The sequence below is a fragment of the Girardinichthys multiradiatus genome, chromosome 6 (assembly GCF_021462225.1).
Source record: "Girardinichthys multiradiatus isolate DD_20200921_A chromosome 6, DD_fGirMul_XY1, whole genome shotgun sequence".
Lineage (NCBI taxonomy): Eukaryota > Metazoa > Chordata > Actinopteri > Cyprinodontiformes > Goodeidae > Girardinichthys > Girardinichthys multiradiatus.
In genome coordinates, this window is record NC_061799.1 from 8691401 (window position 1) to 8710030 (window position 18630).

At 40.6% G+C, this 18630-nt stretch overlaps 1 protein-coding gene across 2 annotated transcripts in view; it reads right to left on the minus strand.

The window, feature by feature from the left end:
• The window catches only part of LOC124869281 (cAMP-specific 3',5'-cyclic phosphodiesterase 4B-like), an 88969-nt gene that overhangs the window by 36604 nt on the left and 33735 nt on the right, over nt 1-18630 (minus strand). For both annotated transcript variants that reach the window (XM_047367047.1, XM_047367048.1), the window contains one exon: nt 12809-13056. In XM_047367047.1, coding sequence (XP_047223003.1) covers nt 12809-13056 — 248 coding nt within the window. The remainder of the gene's footprint in view (nt 1-12808; nt 13057-18630) is intronic.

Sequence of the window (18630 nt, forward strand, 5' to 3'; positions counted from 1 at the left end):
CTTAACAAATCTGAACTAAATGAATATGTCCAAAGAAAACCATAAGATAGTCCCGGTTGCAGTTTATTACAAGACTTGTAGGGGACACAAGAAAAAGCGGTGCTTTGGTCAGACGACAGGAAAAGGAAAATTTTGGGCCTTTATGCAAAATGCAACATTTGATGAAAAACTCACAACACACATCACCTTGAACATAATATTCCCACAGTTAAACATGGTGGTGACAGCATTATGCCGTGGGGATGCTTTTATTCAGCAGGAACAGAAAAGCTGGTCAAAATGGATAAAAAGATGATGATTGAACTACAAATTGAGCAAAATCTTGCAAGAAAACCTGTAAGAGGCTGCAAAAGAGTTCAGACTGGGTGCAGGTTCACCTTCCAACAGGACAACGACCCTAAGCATACAGCCAGAGTTACAAGGGAATATTTTAGACCATAGCATATTCATGTGTTTGATAGGCCTGGTCAAAATCCTGATCTAAATCCTACTGAAAATCTTTGTCAAGACTTGAAAATTGCTATTCACAAAAACTTTATTTAATCTCAGATTCTAAGCTGATCTGCAAAAACGAACGGGCAAGAAAATTAGCCTCTACGTGTCTAAAGCTGGTAAGGTAATACCCAAAAACCTTGTAGGTGTGACTGCAGTGAAATAACTTTGCAGTTGCCTTTCAAAACAGCTGAATGACCCAGTGAGCCAGTGCAGAGGCACAGACAGATAATCTATGCATCACCAGGGAGCTGGAGCAGGAGGAGAGTACAAGATATTATGTAACCAGATGAGGAGGGCTGAAGTTTAAAAAGAGTCTCAGCACTCAGAGGAGCCAACAGACACAACAAACCATGAGTTCAAAAAAAAAGAATGTGAAAGAAAAAATATAAACAGTTCAGTGTATTGTTTAAGTCAAAACAACTTGACAAAATCATCTATGTGCAGCAAATATATGCAGCATATCAGCATTTACCTGACATTTACTGGCACTGCTGTCATAACTGCTATATCTGGGATTAAATGAGCCATTGGGACACAAAGTCCTACACCTTTGCCAGAGAAGCACGGATTAATGGGGAAATGTGCAAAATCGTGATTAACCGCATGCAGGACCACCAGTGTGATCTATGTTGTCCTGTGCAACATTAAAATCCCCTGCTTTCAAAAACATTACTTACCCCATGGAAATCTAATCTCCTAATCTGAGACAGGCAGGAGCCGCCATATTAAAATACAATTTCTGTAAATCCGGGATTAACTACAAATATTATGAAATGTCAGATTCAAGAGAAGAAACATCTACCACTTTCCCTTTGCAACACATAATTATGGGATATTTAGACAATGTAGTACCTGCCTAAAATACATTAAAGAAAAAACTAAGTTTTATATAGTCCACACTGATTGGTCAGAAGACAGAAACATTACAGAATAACCAAAGACATAATACAGAGAAGGTAGTTTAAAGGTCACCTGGGAGCAACAAGGTGTGCTCTGCTGACCACCTCCTCACTGAAGTCAAAGTACCGAGCTCTGCACCGGGGGGACCTTCGCCACATTTTTCCTTCACTTCCACTTGTTTCTTCCTCATTGAGCAACAAATCGCAATGATACTGTGGCTGCTGACAGACATGGACTCCAAGATTCTCTTTTTTGTCCCATAACAAGCAGACCCTGGGGAAACGTTGGCTTTGCAGACGCTTACAGGCAGATCTGAGCTGGATCACTGGGAGTGGAAAGGCAGTCGCTCTGTTTATCTGACCGGCTGTCCCTTACTCCTCTATATTAAAACCCAGCTGCAGATTAGTCAGCCTGTTCGTCGTCTCAACTGACTTCAATTGGTTATCTGCACAGATCTAAAATTATGGTGGTTTGCAGTTGAAAAAAAGGTCTTCCTAGGCTGAATATATGGAATATTGTTTATTTTAAAAATGATCACTAATGTGCACTGTGATGGACTCTCGCCCAATGGACACTGGAGAAAGGCACCAGTCACCAACCACCTACCACCCCTACCATGCCACCATGCAAGGATAACTGGGTATAGGCAATGGATGGATGGATCACTATATTTATTTAATTGTGTTTAATTAGAGAAACAAATTATGACTATGTATGAGAAATATCTAGCATCTATGTTTGCTACATTACAATCTAGACTAATCATAAAAAGTTTAATTTTCAGCCTCCTATCATCATACAAAACACTTTAGGATTCTGTTTGTGACATAAGCCACAGCAAAGTTTTACGCTGACAAGTTGCTACAGCCCTCACCCCAAGAAGTGTAGTTTGAACAGGCTGAAAGCTGCTTTGCCTCAGAGACGTGGAAAACTGAGCAGAACCAGACTGTTCTATATAAACATCCAAGAAGAGGAAAAAGCAACAAAAAAAAAAACTATCCAGGCATCTGAAACAGGGGGATACATATATAGTATACATATGTCTTTCAATAAGAAAGTTTTTTTTTTACTTCAAGGGGACCAATGGATTTTTCTCCCTATAAAGATTAAGATAAGATTCAGTGATCTATGGAAGATAATAGTCAACTTGGTATAGAGATGAAGCTGGTTGGCCATCAGCTTGGTAGGCAACCAGGTGGCTAAACTGACCAACTGACAATGCACAGAATGCAGTATGTGTGGTAGCAGAACCATTAGCCGAGTACAGTTCAGAACTTACCTGCAAGAAACAACTGCTTTTTCCTGCTTATGTTTATCCTTTAAACAACAGGATGGATTATTTGGAGCTGCTTGTAACCCTGCTGTGTTTTTGATTTTGACTGGCTCCATAGCAACGTCTCCTTAACTGGAGGTACTGGGAATGCTAACATCTAACATTCTCCTTACCAAAAGACAAAGCAGTTCTGCCTGGAAACCTGTATCCTGATAATGTGGTAAACATTGAAGATAAAACTCAGAACAGTAACCGAAGTTAGGGCCAGCACGGCAGTCTACTCCACAGGATCAAAGCAGTGTAGTGGACAGACCATGGAGTCACAATGATTTGGTTTCCTAAACAAGTCCTTTTGCTTTGACTTCAAGAGCTGTGACTGATGATGCACTCCATGTGCTACTCCTACATCTGATCTCCTACATCTAAAAAGGAAGCTAAAATCAAATGAAAGATAAAATCAATGATAGAGAAATGAAATTTGGATCATTAAATATCTGAAATATGTATGAAATGATGAACAAATTTCTTGTTTCTTCTTAAAACTTTGTGTTATATAAATGTAAATTTGGCAAATGTTTAAGCATTTTTTTTTCAATTGGCTATTTTAACTCCTGTTTATTCATTGTCTATCCCTGCTTGTCAGTGCAGGTTCACGGTAGACATGGTGCTATCCTAAGTAGTCATTGGGCAAAAGGCAGAGTTTTCCATCATTTCATCACTGGGTAACACAGAGACACATAGGACAAACAACCATGCACAGTCATACCTGAAGGTAATCTAGAGAAATCACTTAACCTAACAGTCATGTTAAACTGTGGGAGGAATCAGGAGTACCTGGGGAAAACCCATGCATGTACAGGGAAAAAAAGCAAACTCCATGAATTTACACCCTAGGTCGGGATTTGAAACCAGGACCTTCTTGCTGCAAGGCAACAGTGCTACCAACTGTTGTTGTCTTCGAAGTCTTTGAAAAAGAAACTGGTTTGTCAATCACTTAATCTGGATGGCATTAGATTGGCATCTGGTAATAAAGTAAAACATCTTGGTGTTATGTTTGACCAGCACATGTCAATAAAATCCCATATTAAACAAGTTTCTACGATTGCCTTTTGGTGTTTCCCCCTTGACAGTGAAAAATTAGTCCAGGCATTTGTTACTTCAAGGCTGGACTATTGTAATTCTTTACTATCAGGATGTCAACAAATGCAGTTAAAAGCTGACGAAAATTAAAAAGAGAGATCATATTTTTCCTATTTTAGCTTCCATTCATTGGCTCCCTGTTAAATCCAGAATACAATTTAAAATTATCCTCCTCACATATAAACCCTTAATGATCTAGTTCCATCATACATCAGAGATCTGATTGTTCCATATGTTCCTAGCAGAGCACTTCGTTCTCAGACTGCAGGTTTACTGGTGGTTCCTAGAGAAGTAGAATGGGAGGCAGATGAGGCTCCTCTCCTGTGGAACCAGCTCCCACTTTTAGTCCGTGAGGCAGACACCCTGTCTACTTTTAAGGATAGGCTTAAAACTTTCCTTTTTAATAAACCTTATAGTTAGAGTGGCTTAGGTTATCCTGAGCTATCTCTGTAGTTATACTGCAGGTTTAGGGTTCTGGAGGACATTATAACCACTTTCTTTCACTGTGCTACATTCTCCTACTACTCTCCAATTTTGTGTTATTTGCTGTTATTTGAGCATTTAACTTTATGTTCTCAGGCTGCACGGTGGTGCAGTTGGTAGCACTGTTGCCTTGCAGCAAGAAGGTCCTGGGTTCGATTCCCGGCCTGGGGTCTTTCTGCATGGAGTTTGCATGTTCTCCCCATGCATGTGTGGGTTCTCACCAGGTACTCCGGCTTCCTCCCACAGTCCCATGACATGCCTGTTAGGTTAATTGGTAACTCTAAATTGCCCTTAGGTGTATGAATGAATGAGTGTGTGCATGGTTGTTTGTGTGTTGCCCTGCAATGGACTGGCAACCTGTCCAGGGTGTACCCTGCCTCTCGCCCATAGACTGCTGAAGATAGGCACCAGCTCCCCCGTGACCCACTATGGAATAAGCAGTAGAAAATGACTGACTGACTTTATGTTCTCTCTCCACCTGGCCTGGCTCTGTGTTTAGCTGTGGCACCTTCCTGGAGCATTGACTGAGCTACTGCAGCTGCCAACAACTTAATATTCTTCTGTTGGTGATACACTTGACTCTATCTTTCAGTGTTTAAAAACCCTGTCTCTCGTAGACATTGTTATTGACTGAGCTTTTACTATGACTAACTGTATGTGCTCTGTTATCCTATATAATTGAAAACTGGCTCAGAACTTATCTACTTAGCTGTGTTTCTCTCCTTGATGAAGCCAGTAAAGGAGCTTCTACAACATTTAAGGTTTTACTTTTCTTTCTCATAGATAGAGGCACTGATCCATGAGTACTATGTTCTTTTTGTGTCTCTGCTCTGTTCTTTCAAACCTCCAGTTGGTTGTGGCAGATGGCCACTCACACTGAGCCTGGTTCTGCTGGAGGTTTCTTCCTGTTAAAAGAGAGTTTTCCTTTCCTAGGTTGCTTCATACATTCTCATTATGAGGGATTGCTGCAAAGTCAATGCAAGCGACTGTCCACTGTCACTACATGCTCCTCCAAGAGGAGTGAAAGCTGCAAGTCACTGACTCAATGCAATCTGCTGGGTTTCCTTAAATAGAAATCTTGTCACCTAATTTCATTAATAAACAGAATTTGACTGCACTGTTTAATAACTAAGATTAATTGGTATGCATGTACTTGACATGGAATTTACTTTTCTTCGTGAAGTGTCTTGAGACGACATATTTTGTGAATTGGTCCTGTGTAAAAAAACTGAATTGAATTAAAGTGGGACACTGCACAGCCCTCCTATGTGAATTTATTTGTACCAAACTTTAAATTAAAGGTATATTGCTAAATTGATGTTGCATTGAAATACATTTTCATTCCTGTGCAAAGGTCAAAGTTTATCTTGTGTAACACCTTTGCTTTGAGGAAATATAGCCTGGAAGGCATTTTCCAATTCAAGGGTTATATGAATGCAAAACAACGTACAAAGCAATTTATTCTAGATATGCACAGATAATCAGCCATTTTTTAACTTCTTCATCCCAGACAGCTGGTCAAAAACTAAACAATCTAATTATTATTCCATCTATTATTCCATCCATGAATGCAATATACTAAGAGGATCTAGCAACCTTATCTAACACTCTTTGATGTGAACATTGTTACTGGATCAAAATAATTCACTGTTATAGTTACAGTATTTTCTAAGTTATGTTGAAAAATAGCTCCTGTTCACAGGATGTGAAAGAATAAGAAAGAGTGAGACAGGTTACAGAGAGGCTGAACAAAATAGAGCAAAGTTGTTGTGTTTTCAGCTTTTAACATCTGTCCATAATGATGGATTTAAAAATAAAAGCAACTATTTGGAAAACTCAGAGTCAAGATAAGGATCTTTACTTCCTAGATCAGGGGTGTCCAATTCCAATCCTTGAGGGCTGGCGCCCTGTAACTTTTAAATGTGTCCCTAGTACAACACACCTGAATCGAATTCCTGCACCCTAGTTCATCAGAGTCCTGCTAATCTTCTAACAGTTTGACTCAAGTTGAAGATGTTCACGTGTTCAGCTCATGTGTTTGTCTGCTTAACATGGATTTTGTAGCACTCCTCTGAGCTACAATTGCAATTGACACTGGAAGCGAAGGGGTGCTGCTTCGCTATCAAGGGATGTTACAGAAACAGTGATTTGTTCTGTAATGTTCCCACAAAACTCGTCAGCACAGCATTTTGGCATAAAACAAACAAGCAAGCAAACGAAAAAACACTTAATGAAAAATGAAGTAAAACTAACACACACTCTTACTCCACTCACAAACACATGTGCATACTCACGCACACACAAATAATCAAAAAGGTTGAAGGTCAAACACAGGTTCATATTTTATTAATGCAACCTGCCTACATTGATGCCCGAAGCAACCCTGATATAACAAAGTCAATCAAGCAATTAGGATACCATCTCCAGATATCTTTTGTAGAGCAAATCTGCCCTGGTACGTGTAGGCAACCAGCTTCTCCATCATGTGGTATGCCTAATATGGAGTGGAACAATGCAGAAAAAACAAATATCCACTTCATGAAAAACATTACAACTCCCTCCACACATCACTCTGCGCAAGCAACAGAAGTTTTGTGTTGGTGCAACGTCATATACTTTTTTCCATCCAGCTCAAAATGTGGTTAAAGTTTTGTTTTTTGAACATCTATCTTTGTCCAAACTCTTCAACATGTTTTTATTCGCTCTTGTTCATTTAGATTTGTGTTGTAGTGAAACAAAATTGCTGTGAGATACCTTTTGTGTGGGCAGAAAGTTAACTTAGATAAGCCAAGCAGAAGCCTGTGGCTCTGTGGAACATTTTCCACATCTAAGTGGAAAGAAATAAACAATGATGTTTTTGGAACCCCAGAGGCTCAGCTGTCACAGCCATAAAAGCAAATACAAGAAAGAGCTATTTCAAATACTTAACTATGTACATTTTCCAGCAATTCAATATTGCTGAAAAACGTTAGGGGGGGTGTAAAAGCATCACAGTCTCCTTCTGCAAACCTTTATAATTGGCAGAATCTAGAAATTAATTTAAGATAATCATGAGGAGTAATCTTTTATACTCATTCCAAGATGAAACTCTGTGCCTTTGTCCTGCTTGGCTTGTGCTTTTAACATTTGCATGATAAAACTGTGTTCAAAGAGCAAACTTCATCATGAGAATATTTCAACATATTAAAAAGAGCAGCTGTAACAAAAGGGTTCTTGTCTGTGTGCCGCATGTCTGTCTGTGCTCTTCTGTTGTCAAAGCTGGTAGCTGTTAGAGGGATAGAGTCTGCTTTCATTTTCCTGATAGATCTAAAGCTCATACATGGAATTAAGTTATGATATGATAGAGCTGCATGGTGGCACAGTTGGTAGCACTGTTGCCTTGCAGCAAGAAGGTCCTGGGTTCGTTTCCTGTCCGGGGGTCTTTCTGCATGGAGTTTGCATGTTCTCCCCGTGCATGCGTGGGTTCTCACTGGGTACTCCGGCTTCCTCCCACAGTCCAAAGACATGCCTGTTAGGTTAATTGGTAACTCTAAATTGCCCTTAGGTATATGAATGAGTGTGTGCATGGTTGTTTGTGTGTTGCCCTGCGATGGACTGGTGACCTGTCCAGGGTGTGCCCCGCCTCTCGCCCATAGACTGCTGGAGATAGGCACCAGCTCCCCCACGACCCACTATGGAAGAAGCGGTAGAAAATGACTGATTATGTATGTACAGGTCCTTCTCAAAATATTAGCATATTGTGATAAAGTTCATTATTTTCCATAATGTAATGATGAAAATTTAACATTCATATATTTTAGATTCATTGCACACTAACTGAAATATTTCAGGTCTTTTATTGTCTTAATACGGATGATTTTGGCATACAGCTCATGAAAACCCAAAATTCCTATCTCACAAAATTAGCATATTTCATCCGACCAATAAAAGAAAAGTGTTTTTAATACAAAAAACGTCAACCTTCAAATAATCATGTACAGTTATGCACTCAATACTTGGTCGGGAATCCTTTGGCAGAAATGACTGCTTCAATGCGGCGTGGCATGGAGGCAATCAGCCTGTAGCACTGCTGAGGTCTTATGGAGGCCCAGGATGCTTCGATAGCGGCCTTTAGCTCATCCAGAGTGTTGGGTCTTGAGTCTCTCAACGTTCTCTTCACAATATCCCACAGATTCTCTATGGGGTTCAGGTCAGGAGAGTTGGCAGGCCAATTGAGCACAGTGATACCATGGTCAGTAAACCATTTACCAGTGGTTTTGGCACTGTGAGCAGGTGCCAGGTCGTGCTGAAAAATGAAATCTTCATCTCCATAAAGCTTTTCAGCAGATGGAAGCATGAAGTGCTCCAAAATCTCCTGATAGCTAGCTGCATTGACCCTGCCCTTGATAAAACACAGTGGACCAACACCAGCAGCTGACACGGCACCCCAGACCATCACTGACTGTGGGTACTTGACACTGGACTTCTGGCATTTCCTTCTACCCAGTCTTCCTCCAGACTCTGGCACCTTGATTTCTGAATGACATGCAGAATTTGCTTTCATCCGAAAAAAGTACTTTGGACCACTGAGCAACAGTCCAGTGCTGCTTCTCTGTAGCCCAGGTCAGGCGCTTCTGCCGCTGTTTCTGGTTCAAAAGTGGCTTGACCTGGGGAATGCGGCACCTGTAGCCCATTTCCTGCACACGCCTGTGCACGGTGGCTCTGGATGTTTCTACTCCAGACTCAGTCCACTGCTTCCGCAGGTCCCCCAAGGTCTGGAATCGGCCCTTCTCCACAATCTTCCTCAGGGTTCGGTCACCTCTTCTCGTTGTGCAGCGTTTTCTGCCACACTTTTTCCTTCCCACAGACTTCCCACTGAGGTGCCTTGATACAGCACTCTGGGAACAGCCTATTCGTTCAGAAATTTCTTTCTGTGTCTTACCCTCTTGCTTGAGGGTGTCAATAGTGGCCTTCTGGACAGCAGTCAGGTCGGCAGTCTTACCCATGATTGGGGTTTTGAGTGATGAACCAGGCTGGGAGTTTTAAAGGCCTCAGGAATCTTTTGCAGGTGTTTAGAGTTAACTCGTTGATTCAGATGATTAGGTTCATAACTCGTTTAGAGACCCTTTTATTGATATGCTAATTTTGTGAGATAGGAATTTTGGGTTTTCATGAGCTGTATGCCAAAATCATCTGTATTAAGACAATAAAAGACCTGAAATATTTCAGTTAGTGTGCAATGAATCTAAAATATATGAATGTTAAATTTTCATCATTACATTATGGAAAATAATGAACTTTATCACAATATGCTAATATTTTGAGAAGGACCTGTATATTTCAAAAGTTTATCTACATATTTTTGTCCTCAACATCGAATTGTTTTAATAAATTCCTCTTTTGACTGGGTGTGACTACACCCAGAACAGCCTTACACATATCCCACAACGTGTGAGAAGACTAAGGTTTCTGTCAGGGATCATTCTAGGTCAGAACAAACCAGAACAAATCAACCTCACTGACAGGTGTTAACCTTTTGCAAACAATTTTCAAGCATAAGTCAAACAAGTCTGTTCATCACCTGATTCTGAAACGAGAACTCAAGGGAACGTTTGACCTGGATGACTAGCTGTAAAACTTCCACAAATGTCTACCTACTATATAAGAAAATAACACAGTTTATAAGGGTTACAATTTGTACAACAAAATCTTTTTTTATTCAGATTTTTTAGAAAAAAGCTTTTTGACCATCTTAGTGATGTTTTTGAACATATATCTTTGGAGCTCCAGGTCTTAGAGGTTTGAAGGCACCTTTCCCATCACCCTAATCTTCCACCACATATTCTCCATTGAATTCGAGATAAGACTGGCTGGACCTCTCCAAAATGTTAATATTACTTCCATCACTTATTTAATATTTCAATTCTTTCTTATGTCTTCATCATATAAAGCACTTATAATTGTCTTGTTGCTGAAATAGACAAATAAACCAAGAAATCCCAGTGCTGTTTCGGGTGCTGACAAAGAAACATTGCATCATCTCACCAAGCCAATGTTGAAATGGTAAAAAATAAAAAATGAATTAACATCCAGTGTCTATTTCATTTCATTAAAATATTTCAATCAAAACGTAAAAAGGTTGTTCTGAACTGCAGTGAATTATTTTGAATATGTTTGTGCAATATTAGATTTATTACACAGGTCAGTCTGAGAGAAATCTGTTATATTATGACAAAGCTGCAGCTAACACGAACAGCTTTTTGATGAATCATTAACACCTCACAGCTTACGATATCCCGGGGTAATAAATCAAACATACCCTTGCACAGAGGAATACTCACATCTCTGTCAGAGCTGCTATCTGTGGCTTACATACCTATGACTTCATCTTTGATAGCCTGAGATGAAGTTTGTTCACTACACTTGAGTCTCAGACCTCAAGTCCAGGTCAAAAGACATGTTGTAGATCACCCACTGACATGACTCCACTACAGCTGCAGCGTTATTAAATGAACAGCTCTTTTTGAAAATCAGGAAGTTTGATTAAAGTTTTTCTCATGGGGCACAGCGTGTGGCGTAGCGGTAGATCGCATGACCTATATTCGGAGGCTGTCTTATGTTTGAGTCCCGACCCCAGAGACCTGTGCTGCATGTCTCCCCCTTTCTCCATCCCATATCCTGTCTGCCTATGTTAGAAAAAATTAAAATAAAGGACACTAGTGTCCCAAAGAAAATCTTTAAAAAGTTTTACTAACAGAAATCCTGCTCTGTAAAAAAGGTTCTCTCACTAGTCGAAACTTTACTGATCGAATTAGTCTCTACTGTGAAGTTTTTTGGGGGTTTTCTGCACCTTTTTGACCTGAAAGCCCTATATTAGCAAGCCATCAGCTGTTTTACTGCACCACTGTTTCAGTGATTAAAATGTCTGTCTGCTGATGCAGAGTCCCACATTTTCACATCTGTTTAACTCATAAGTAATTTTATAGAGTCTGTAGTCAAAATAACTCCACACAAAACCTATCTGAGAGAAAGACGGCACAAAGTTGCATCCATAGTCAGTCAGTCAGTCATTTTCTACCACTTATTCCATAGTGGGTCGCGGGGAAGCTGGTGCCTATCTCCAGCAGTCTATGGGCGAGAAGCGGGGTACACCCTGGACAGGTCACCAGTCCATCGCAGGGCAACACACAAACAACCAAGCACACACTCATTCATACACCTAAGGGCAATTTAGAGAGACCAATTAACCTAACAGGCATGTCTTTGGACTGTGGGAGGAAGCCGGAGTACCCGGTGAGAACCCACGCATGCACGGGGAGAACATGCAAACTCCATGCAGAAAGACCCCCGGACGGGAAACGAACCCAGGACCTTCTTGCTGCAAGGCAACAGTGCTACCAACTGCGCCACCGTGCAGCCCTGCATCCATAGTGTGATAAGCAATAAGCAAAGGAAAGTTTTCCAGATCAGTACCAGATAAATTGACCATTTGCTGCAGGACATTGTAAATCATAGCAGAACGATAAAAGCAGCACATGAAAGGGTCACTGGGTAATATCCTTTGAAGAAGAGTCTTCACTATATGTAGCTTAAAGTAAGGGTTTGAAGAACAAAGGATCCATCTGGCAAAGTGCATCTCAGCAAAATAAAGAAGTTGCCATACTAAAATATGGTCCTTCACATCAGTTTCCTGCATGGAATAATAATCTTAATTTTTCAGTACTGTGCATCAAAGACCGAACTATATGAATATATTAAAACAATGCACTGACGGACAACATTATTTTTTAACAGTTAACACCTGTGGTCTTTCACTAGAAAACAAGACTATGTTAATAGCTGGAAAAATGAAAACACCCCATTACAGCAACAAAAACAGGATTAGGAATTGTAGGTTTCCAAACAATTTGTGATAAATACTCGAGCTGAAGAGGATAAAACTCCTGACACCTTCTTTATAGCAATATTTCTGTCCCCATGACTGGTGTCTCACCACACAAGGTGTCTATGGGGGCGTGTTCAAACGTTTTGGTCAGTGGTCCCTGTTTTTGTAACTTTGCACATTAGTGGCTCTCCCCAAGAAGGCCACGGCTCTTCCTTCTGGGGAAAGAGCAGCAGTCTGAAGAGAAATGTAATTTTACAAGCATTTAAGTTAACCACAGAGGACATGCAAAATGTTACAAACAGCCTTTTAAAACACCAAAAAGTAATAATTAAAGGAAATAACTTTCTAGTTCGAGTTGTCTGTTAGGAAAACACCTCCTTTTCTTCTTGTGCAACATCCACTGTGTAAAATAGGAACTGCAGTGAATACAGCAACAAAGGTATACCTGAAGCTTGAGTATAAATGTTTAATACAAAATATAGTTTCAAAATACAACTGTAACAAATAGTAAAAAAGGGTACAAAAGGGTCAAAAGTCTAAAAGAATGTTAGAACAGAGAAATAAAGTAGCAATCTCAGAGACACTTTGATTTGGATGCTGCACCATCAGCACTGTAACACAGGGCTAATGGTGCTTGTTTGTCAGAGCCTCACCTGTCAGGATCAGCCTGTGTGATGTCGATGCGAGGCAGAGAGGCAATGGGCAGGCTTGTGGGTCTGCTCTGGGTCAGGGGATCTTCCTCTGGTGTCACTGGCCTGCCCCGGTCCCTCTCCTTTTCTGCCTGTCGCCAGGACAATGGAGGCAACTGCAGATTACCAGAGGAGCGCCGGTGCACTCTGCACACCTCCACACAAAGGTTGCTGCCCGTGGAATATTGTCCTCCGGGAGGCTCTGTATTCTCCTGAAGAAGAAGTAGATCATTATTATAACTTTCACCTTTGTACAATATTTGAGGAATACTCAGTAAAGATAGGTATTAACATTATTAAAAGGAGGTAAAAATGTATGATGATGGTATTTTTAAAATATAGGTATCATTTTTGAACCTGTATGAAGAGAGAAATAAACCATATCTGATGTTAAGACAATGATAGTGAATGTTAGAACAATAAAAAAGGAAAATCACACAGAAAGATTTGAGGAAGAAACAAAATAAAGAAAATTTTACTTGAGAAAAACGAATGATCTTTTCAGAGACTCAAGGAAGCATAAATATTTGGTCAGCAACAAAACAATCTGCCTGCCCTGTTCACAACAGTGGCAACACTTATCTTTTATTGCTTTTCAGCTCAGAGAAGAATAATGATCTGTTTCACCCACTTGACACCTGAACTGCCAATTGACATGTTTATGAAGCAGCGCTGGATATAAATTGTGAGTTTAATGTGAGGGTTCAAGTAAGAAGTCCAAGGGGCTGGGCTGAAATGATGGGCCGTAAACAAGCCAAAGCACTGGGGAAACAGAAGTGGGCTGACGCAGCTCATTTCCTTCCACTTTATGTTCACTGCATGCAAGAGGAAATGAAACATGCCAAAAGGTTTCAAATGAAGGCTTGATGGCAGCAAACAGGGATGGGGGGATTCCTTGAGTGAGGATGAGGAAGTCGGCAAACTGTTTCTTTTGTTGTGTGTGTGTGGGGGGTGCAAAAGAGTGACGAAGAGGATGGGTGTGTAAGACAGCATCTGACAGCAAGTGAGTGTAAAAAGAAGAAAGAGTGGAGCTAGAGTTAGAACAGATCTAAGTGGTTAGGTCTCAGAACTCAACTATTTCACATTATGGATGTGCAAATCAGGATTGTTTTATCCCTGATATCATGTTGAGTCATTGAAGGTTGGGCATTTGCCAAATCTGTTCCAGTCAGATACTACATCAAAGTTCATAAAATCAATGCCAGGAGTATGCCTGAAAAATGAGTAGCTGAAAGTGGTATAAATGAACAGAATACATTTCATCATTATTATGGTCAACATTAGTATTGTTGCTGTTTCCCATTTTATTCACTCTCCAACAACATTTCGGACGCTAAAGTATCTGTTTTACTTAGAGAGACAGATATTTTGTCCCAACAGGGGTTTCTGCAGTTTTGCTTTAATATGCTGCTCCAACGTAGGGTAAATGGGTTCATACCACTATCACACTATTGCATATCTGCCTTTTATTTATAAATGATGAAGGAATACACAATGCTGTAGGACAAGGTGCACTAGCCCAAGTGTGCTGGTGAAGGATGCATCTAAAAGTTGTAACCTTGTTCTTCTTTTAGAAAACACAAAAAGAGTAGCCATTCGATGCTCTTTTAGCATTGGGATTATTTCAAAATTAGACAAGCATAAAAACCACAATATACTCAGAAATATTCAAACAAGGAGTGGAATATTCTGCACATGTTACAGATTATTTAAGACACAGTTTGGGATTTGTGAAACAAAACATGGCGATTCTTATTACTAATATTACTAAAATCCCATCCCATCTCGTTCTCGTAACCTAAACATTGTATACAGCCTGATTTTAAGTGGTTGATATTTACTGTTACACTCCTACTACTAACCTAATGAAATATTAAGATCATGGCCGTCGTGCTTGGCCTCAAAAGTTCCTCTGGTTTAAAAGCTAAACCAAAGACAAAAAGCTTCTTTTCAACAAAGTCACTACCAGTGAGCGCAGGGATGCACACAGTAAAACACCAATAGGAGACTAAAGTGCAAAAGCAAAACAGAGACTTGACAACTATAAGAACAAAGGTCTCTGACAGAATATACAGAAGAGGAATATAGTGGTGAGGACTGGAGGCTGTTTTTCCTGGCTGATTGTCAGTGAGGACAGCCCTGTTGACTCCCTCGGTCTTTCTAGGGAAAGCAATTTGTCTGATTTATTACCTCCCAGACGTACTGTGCCTGTAACAGAGAATCACTGAAAATCCAGCCTGACAGAACATGACTACTCTAACTACTGGTCTCTTGTCCAATCAATGTTCAAAGCAGCCATCTCTTTTTAATAATTCAGGGCTTTTGATGTTTCATTGCTAAATTATTTTAGCTATTCAATACCTTAATCAGGTTCTAAGACATGAAATTATAATGCTCTATTGATCTATACTCTGTCTAAATTGCATTGTAAACTACAACTGGTTTCCTTTCAGTGAAACCGATTCCAAATGAGATGTAATTGGATCAGATGTATGCGTCTTTTCAGTTAAAGCCTAAATCTGTAACATATGCATCAAAGCACCGTCATAGAAGGCGTTTAAATGGGGAAAGCAATGAGCCTGACAGGAAGTTCAAGTAACTGTGTGATAATGAAAAGGTTTTCTTGGTACAAAAATATCTGCTGTTCTCGAGGGGTGGTGGTGCTGGTGGGGGGTTCCAGGAAGGCTCTTTGAGGACAGCCTTCATAAGTGAGATAGGCGGACGACAGAATCTAACAGGCTTGCTCCATGTGGAGACTGAAGTATCCAATGATTTTTTGACTCAGCTTAAAATATTTAACAGTAGAATCTCAATGAAAGGTGGGAGATGAACACTCAATGTTGTTTGATGTAGGAGAGAGAAAATGTGAGTAGTTATAACCTCAGTTCATGCCTTGGCAGAGCAATAAGGCTAACAGAAATATTGTTGCATCTCAAGCTTTACTTTAAACAAGGGCTATATTTGCAGTTAAAGGTAAATAAATCTATTAATACTGCTTGCAGATTTACATTTTAATAAACCATATCTTTACATTCCTGAGGAGATGACATGTTTTAAAATAATCTGTGTTCAGAGTACAATTGTCCAGTTCAGGTTTATCCAAACTAACTATTTCAGATGTATTCCTAATGGCCACAAAAGTGCAATAGCCCTAGTGTACGGCCATATTTACAGTGCAGAGAACAAGTACTCTTCAACTGTAAGAGATGGAATCTTAAACAAAAATCCAGAAAATCACATTGTGTGATTTTTAAGTAGTTAATTAGCATTTTATTGCCTGACATCAGTATTTGATCACCTAACAACCAGTAAGAATCCCAGCTCTCACAGGCCTGTTAGTTCTTCTTAAAGAAGCCCTCCTGTTCTCCACTCATTACCTGTATTAACTGCACCTGTTTGAACTCGTTATCTGTATAACAGAAACCTGTCCACACGCTCAATCAAACAAAGTCCAACCTCTCCACAATGGCCAAGACCAGAGAGCTGTGGAAGGACATCAGGGATAAAATAGTAGATCTGCACAAGGCACATCAATGATCATGAGGAAGGTGAGGGATCAGCCCAGACCTACATGGCAGGACCTAGTCAATGACCTGAAGAGAGCTGGGACCAAAGTCTCAAAGAAGACCATTAGTAACACACTACGCCGCCATGGATTAAAATCCTGCAGCGCACACAAGGTCCACCTGCTCAAGCCAGCACATGTCCAGGCCCGTCTGAAGTTTCCCAATGGCCATCTGAATGATCCAGAGGAGGAATGGGAGGTCATGGGGTCTGATGAAACAAAAATAGAGCTTTCTGATCTAAGGCTCCGTAAGAAACATCTCAAGGTCCTGGAGTGGCCTAGCCAGTCTCCAGACCTGAACCCAATCCAAAATCTTTGGAGGAAGCTGAAAGTTCGAATTGCCAAGCGACAGCCCCGAAACCTGAAGGATCTGGAGAAGATTAGATTATATTCCATCACTTACAGTTAAAAAGTACCTATGACAAAAATTAAAGACTTGCTTTGTGAGTGGGAAAACCTGCAAAATTGGCAGTGTATCAAATACTCGTTCTCCCGACTGTAGTTACAGTGCCTATTCATCTGGTGCCAAGTTGATTGTAAATGAACAGCGCTTCTTGCAGAAAACTCTACAATGATAAGAAATATACAGGGGTTGGACAATGAAACTGAAACACCTGTTATTTTAGTGTGGGAGGTTTCATGGCTAAATTGGACCAGCCTGGTAGCCAGTCTTCATTGATTGCACATTGCACCAGTAAGAGCAGAGTGTGAAGGTTCAATTAGCAGGGTAAGAGCACAGTTTTGCTCAAAATATTGAAATGCACACAACATTATGGGTGACATACCAGAGTTCAAAAAAGGACAAATTGTTGGTGCACGTCTTGCTGGCGCATCTGTGACCAAGACAGCAAGTCTTTGTGATGTATCAAGAGCCACGGTATCCAGGGTAATGTCAGCATACCACCAAGAAGGACGAACCACATCCAACAGGATTAACTGTGGACGCAAGAGGAAGCTGTCTGAAAGGGATGTTCGGGTGCTAACCCGGATTGTATCCAAAAAACATAAAACCACGGCTGCCCAAATCACAGCAGAATTAAATGTGCACCTCAACTCTCCTGTTTCCACCAGAACTGTCCGCCTGGAGCTCCACAGGATCAATATACACGGCGGGGCTGCTATAGCCAAACCTTTGGTCACTCATGCTAATGCCAAACGTCAGTTTCAATGGTGCAAGGAGCGTAAATCTTGGGCTGTGGACAATGTGAAACATGTATTGTTCTCTGATGAGTCCACCTTTACTGTTTTCCCCACATCCAGGAGAGTTACGGTGTGGAGAAGCCCCAAAGAAGCGTACCACCCAGACTGTTGCATGGTCAGAGTGAAGCATGTGGGTGGATCAGTGATGGTTTAGGCTGCCATATCATGGCATTCCCTTGGCCCAATACTTGTGCTAGATGGGCGCGTCACTGCCAAGGACTACCGAACCATTCTTGAGGACCATGTGCATCCAATGGTTCAAACATTGTATCCTGAAGGCGGTGCCGTGTATCAGGATGACAATGCACCAATACACACAGCAAGCCTGGTGAAAGATTGGTTTGATGAACATGAAAGTGAAGTTGAACATCTCCCATGGCCTGCACTGTCACCAGATCTAAATATTATTGAGCCACTTTGGGGTGTTTTGGAGGAGCGAGTCAGGAAACGTTTTCCTCCACCAGTATCACGTAGTGACCTGGCCACTATCCTGCAAGAAGAATGGCTTAAAATCCCTCTGACCACTGTGCAGGACTTGTATATGTCATTCCCAACTGCGCCACCGTGCAGCCCTGCATCCATAGTGTGATAAGCAATAAGCAATAAGCAAAGGAATGTTTTCCAGATCAGTACCAGATAAATTGACCATTTGCTGCAGGACATTGTAAATCATAGCAGAACGATAAAAGCAGCACATGAAAGGGTCACTGGGTAATATCCTTTGAAGAAGAGTCTTCACTATATGTAGCTTAAAGTAAGGGTTTGAAGAACAAAGGATCCATCTGGCAAAGTGCATCTCAGCAAAATAAAGAAGTCGCCATACTAAAATATGGTCCTTCACATCAGTTTCCTGCATGGAATAATAATCTTAATTTTTCAGTACTGTGCATCAAAGACCGAACTATATGAATATATTAAAACAATGCACTGACGGACAACATTATTTTTTAACAGTTAACACCTGTGGTCTTTCACTAGAAAACAAGACTATGTTAATAGCTGGAAAAATGAAAACACCCCA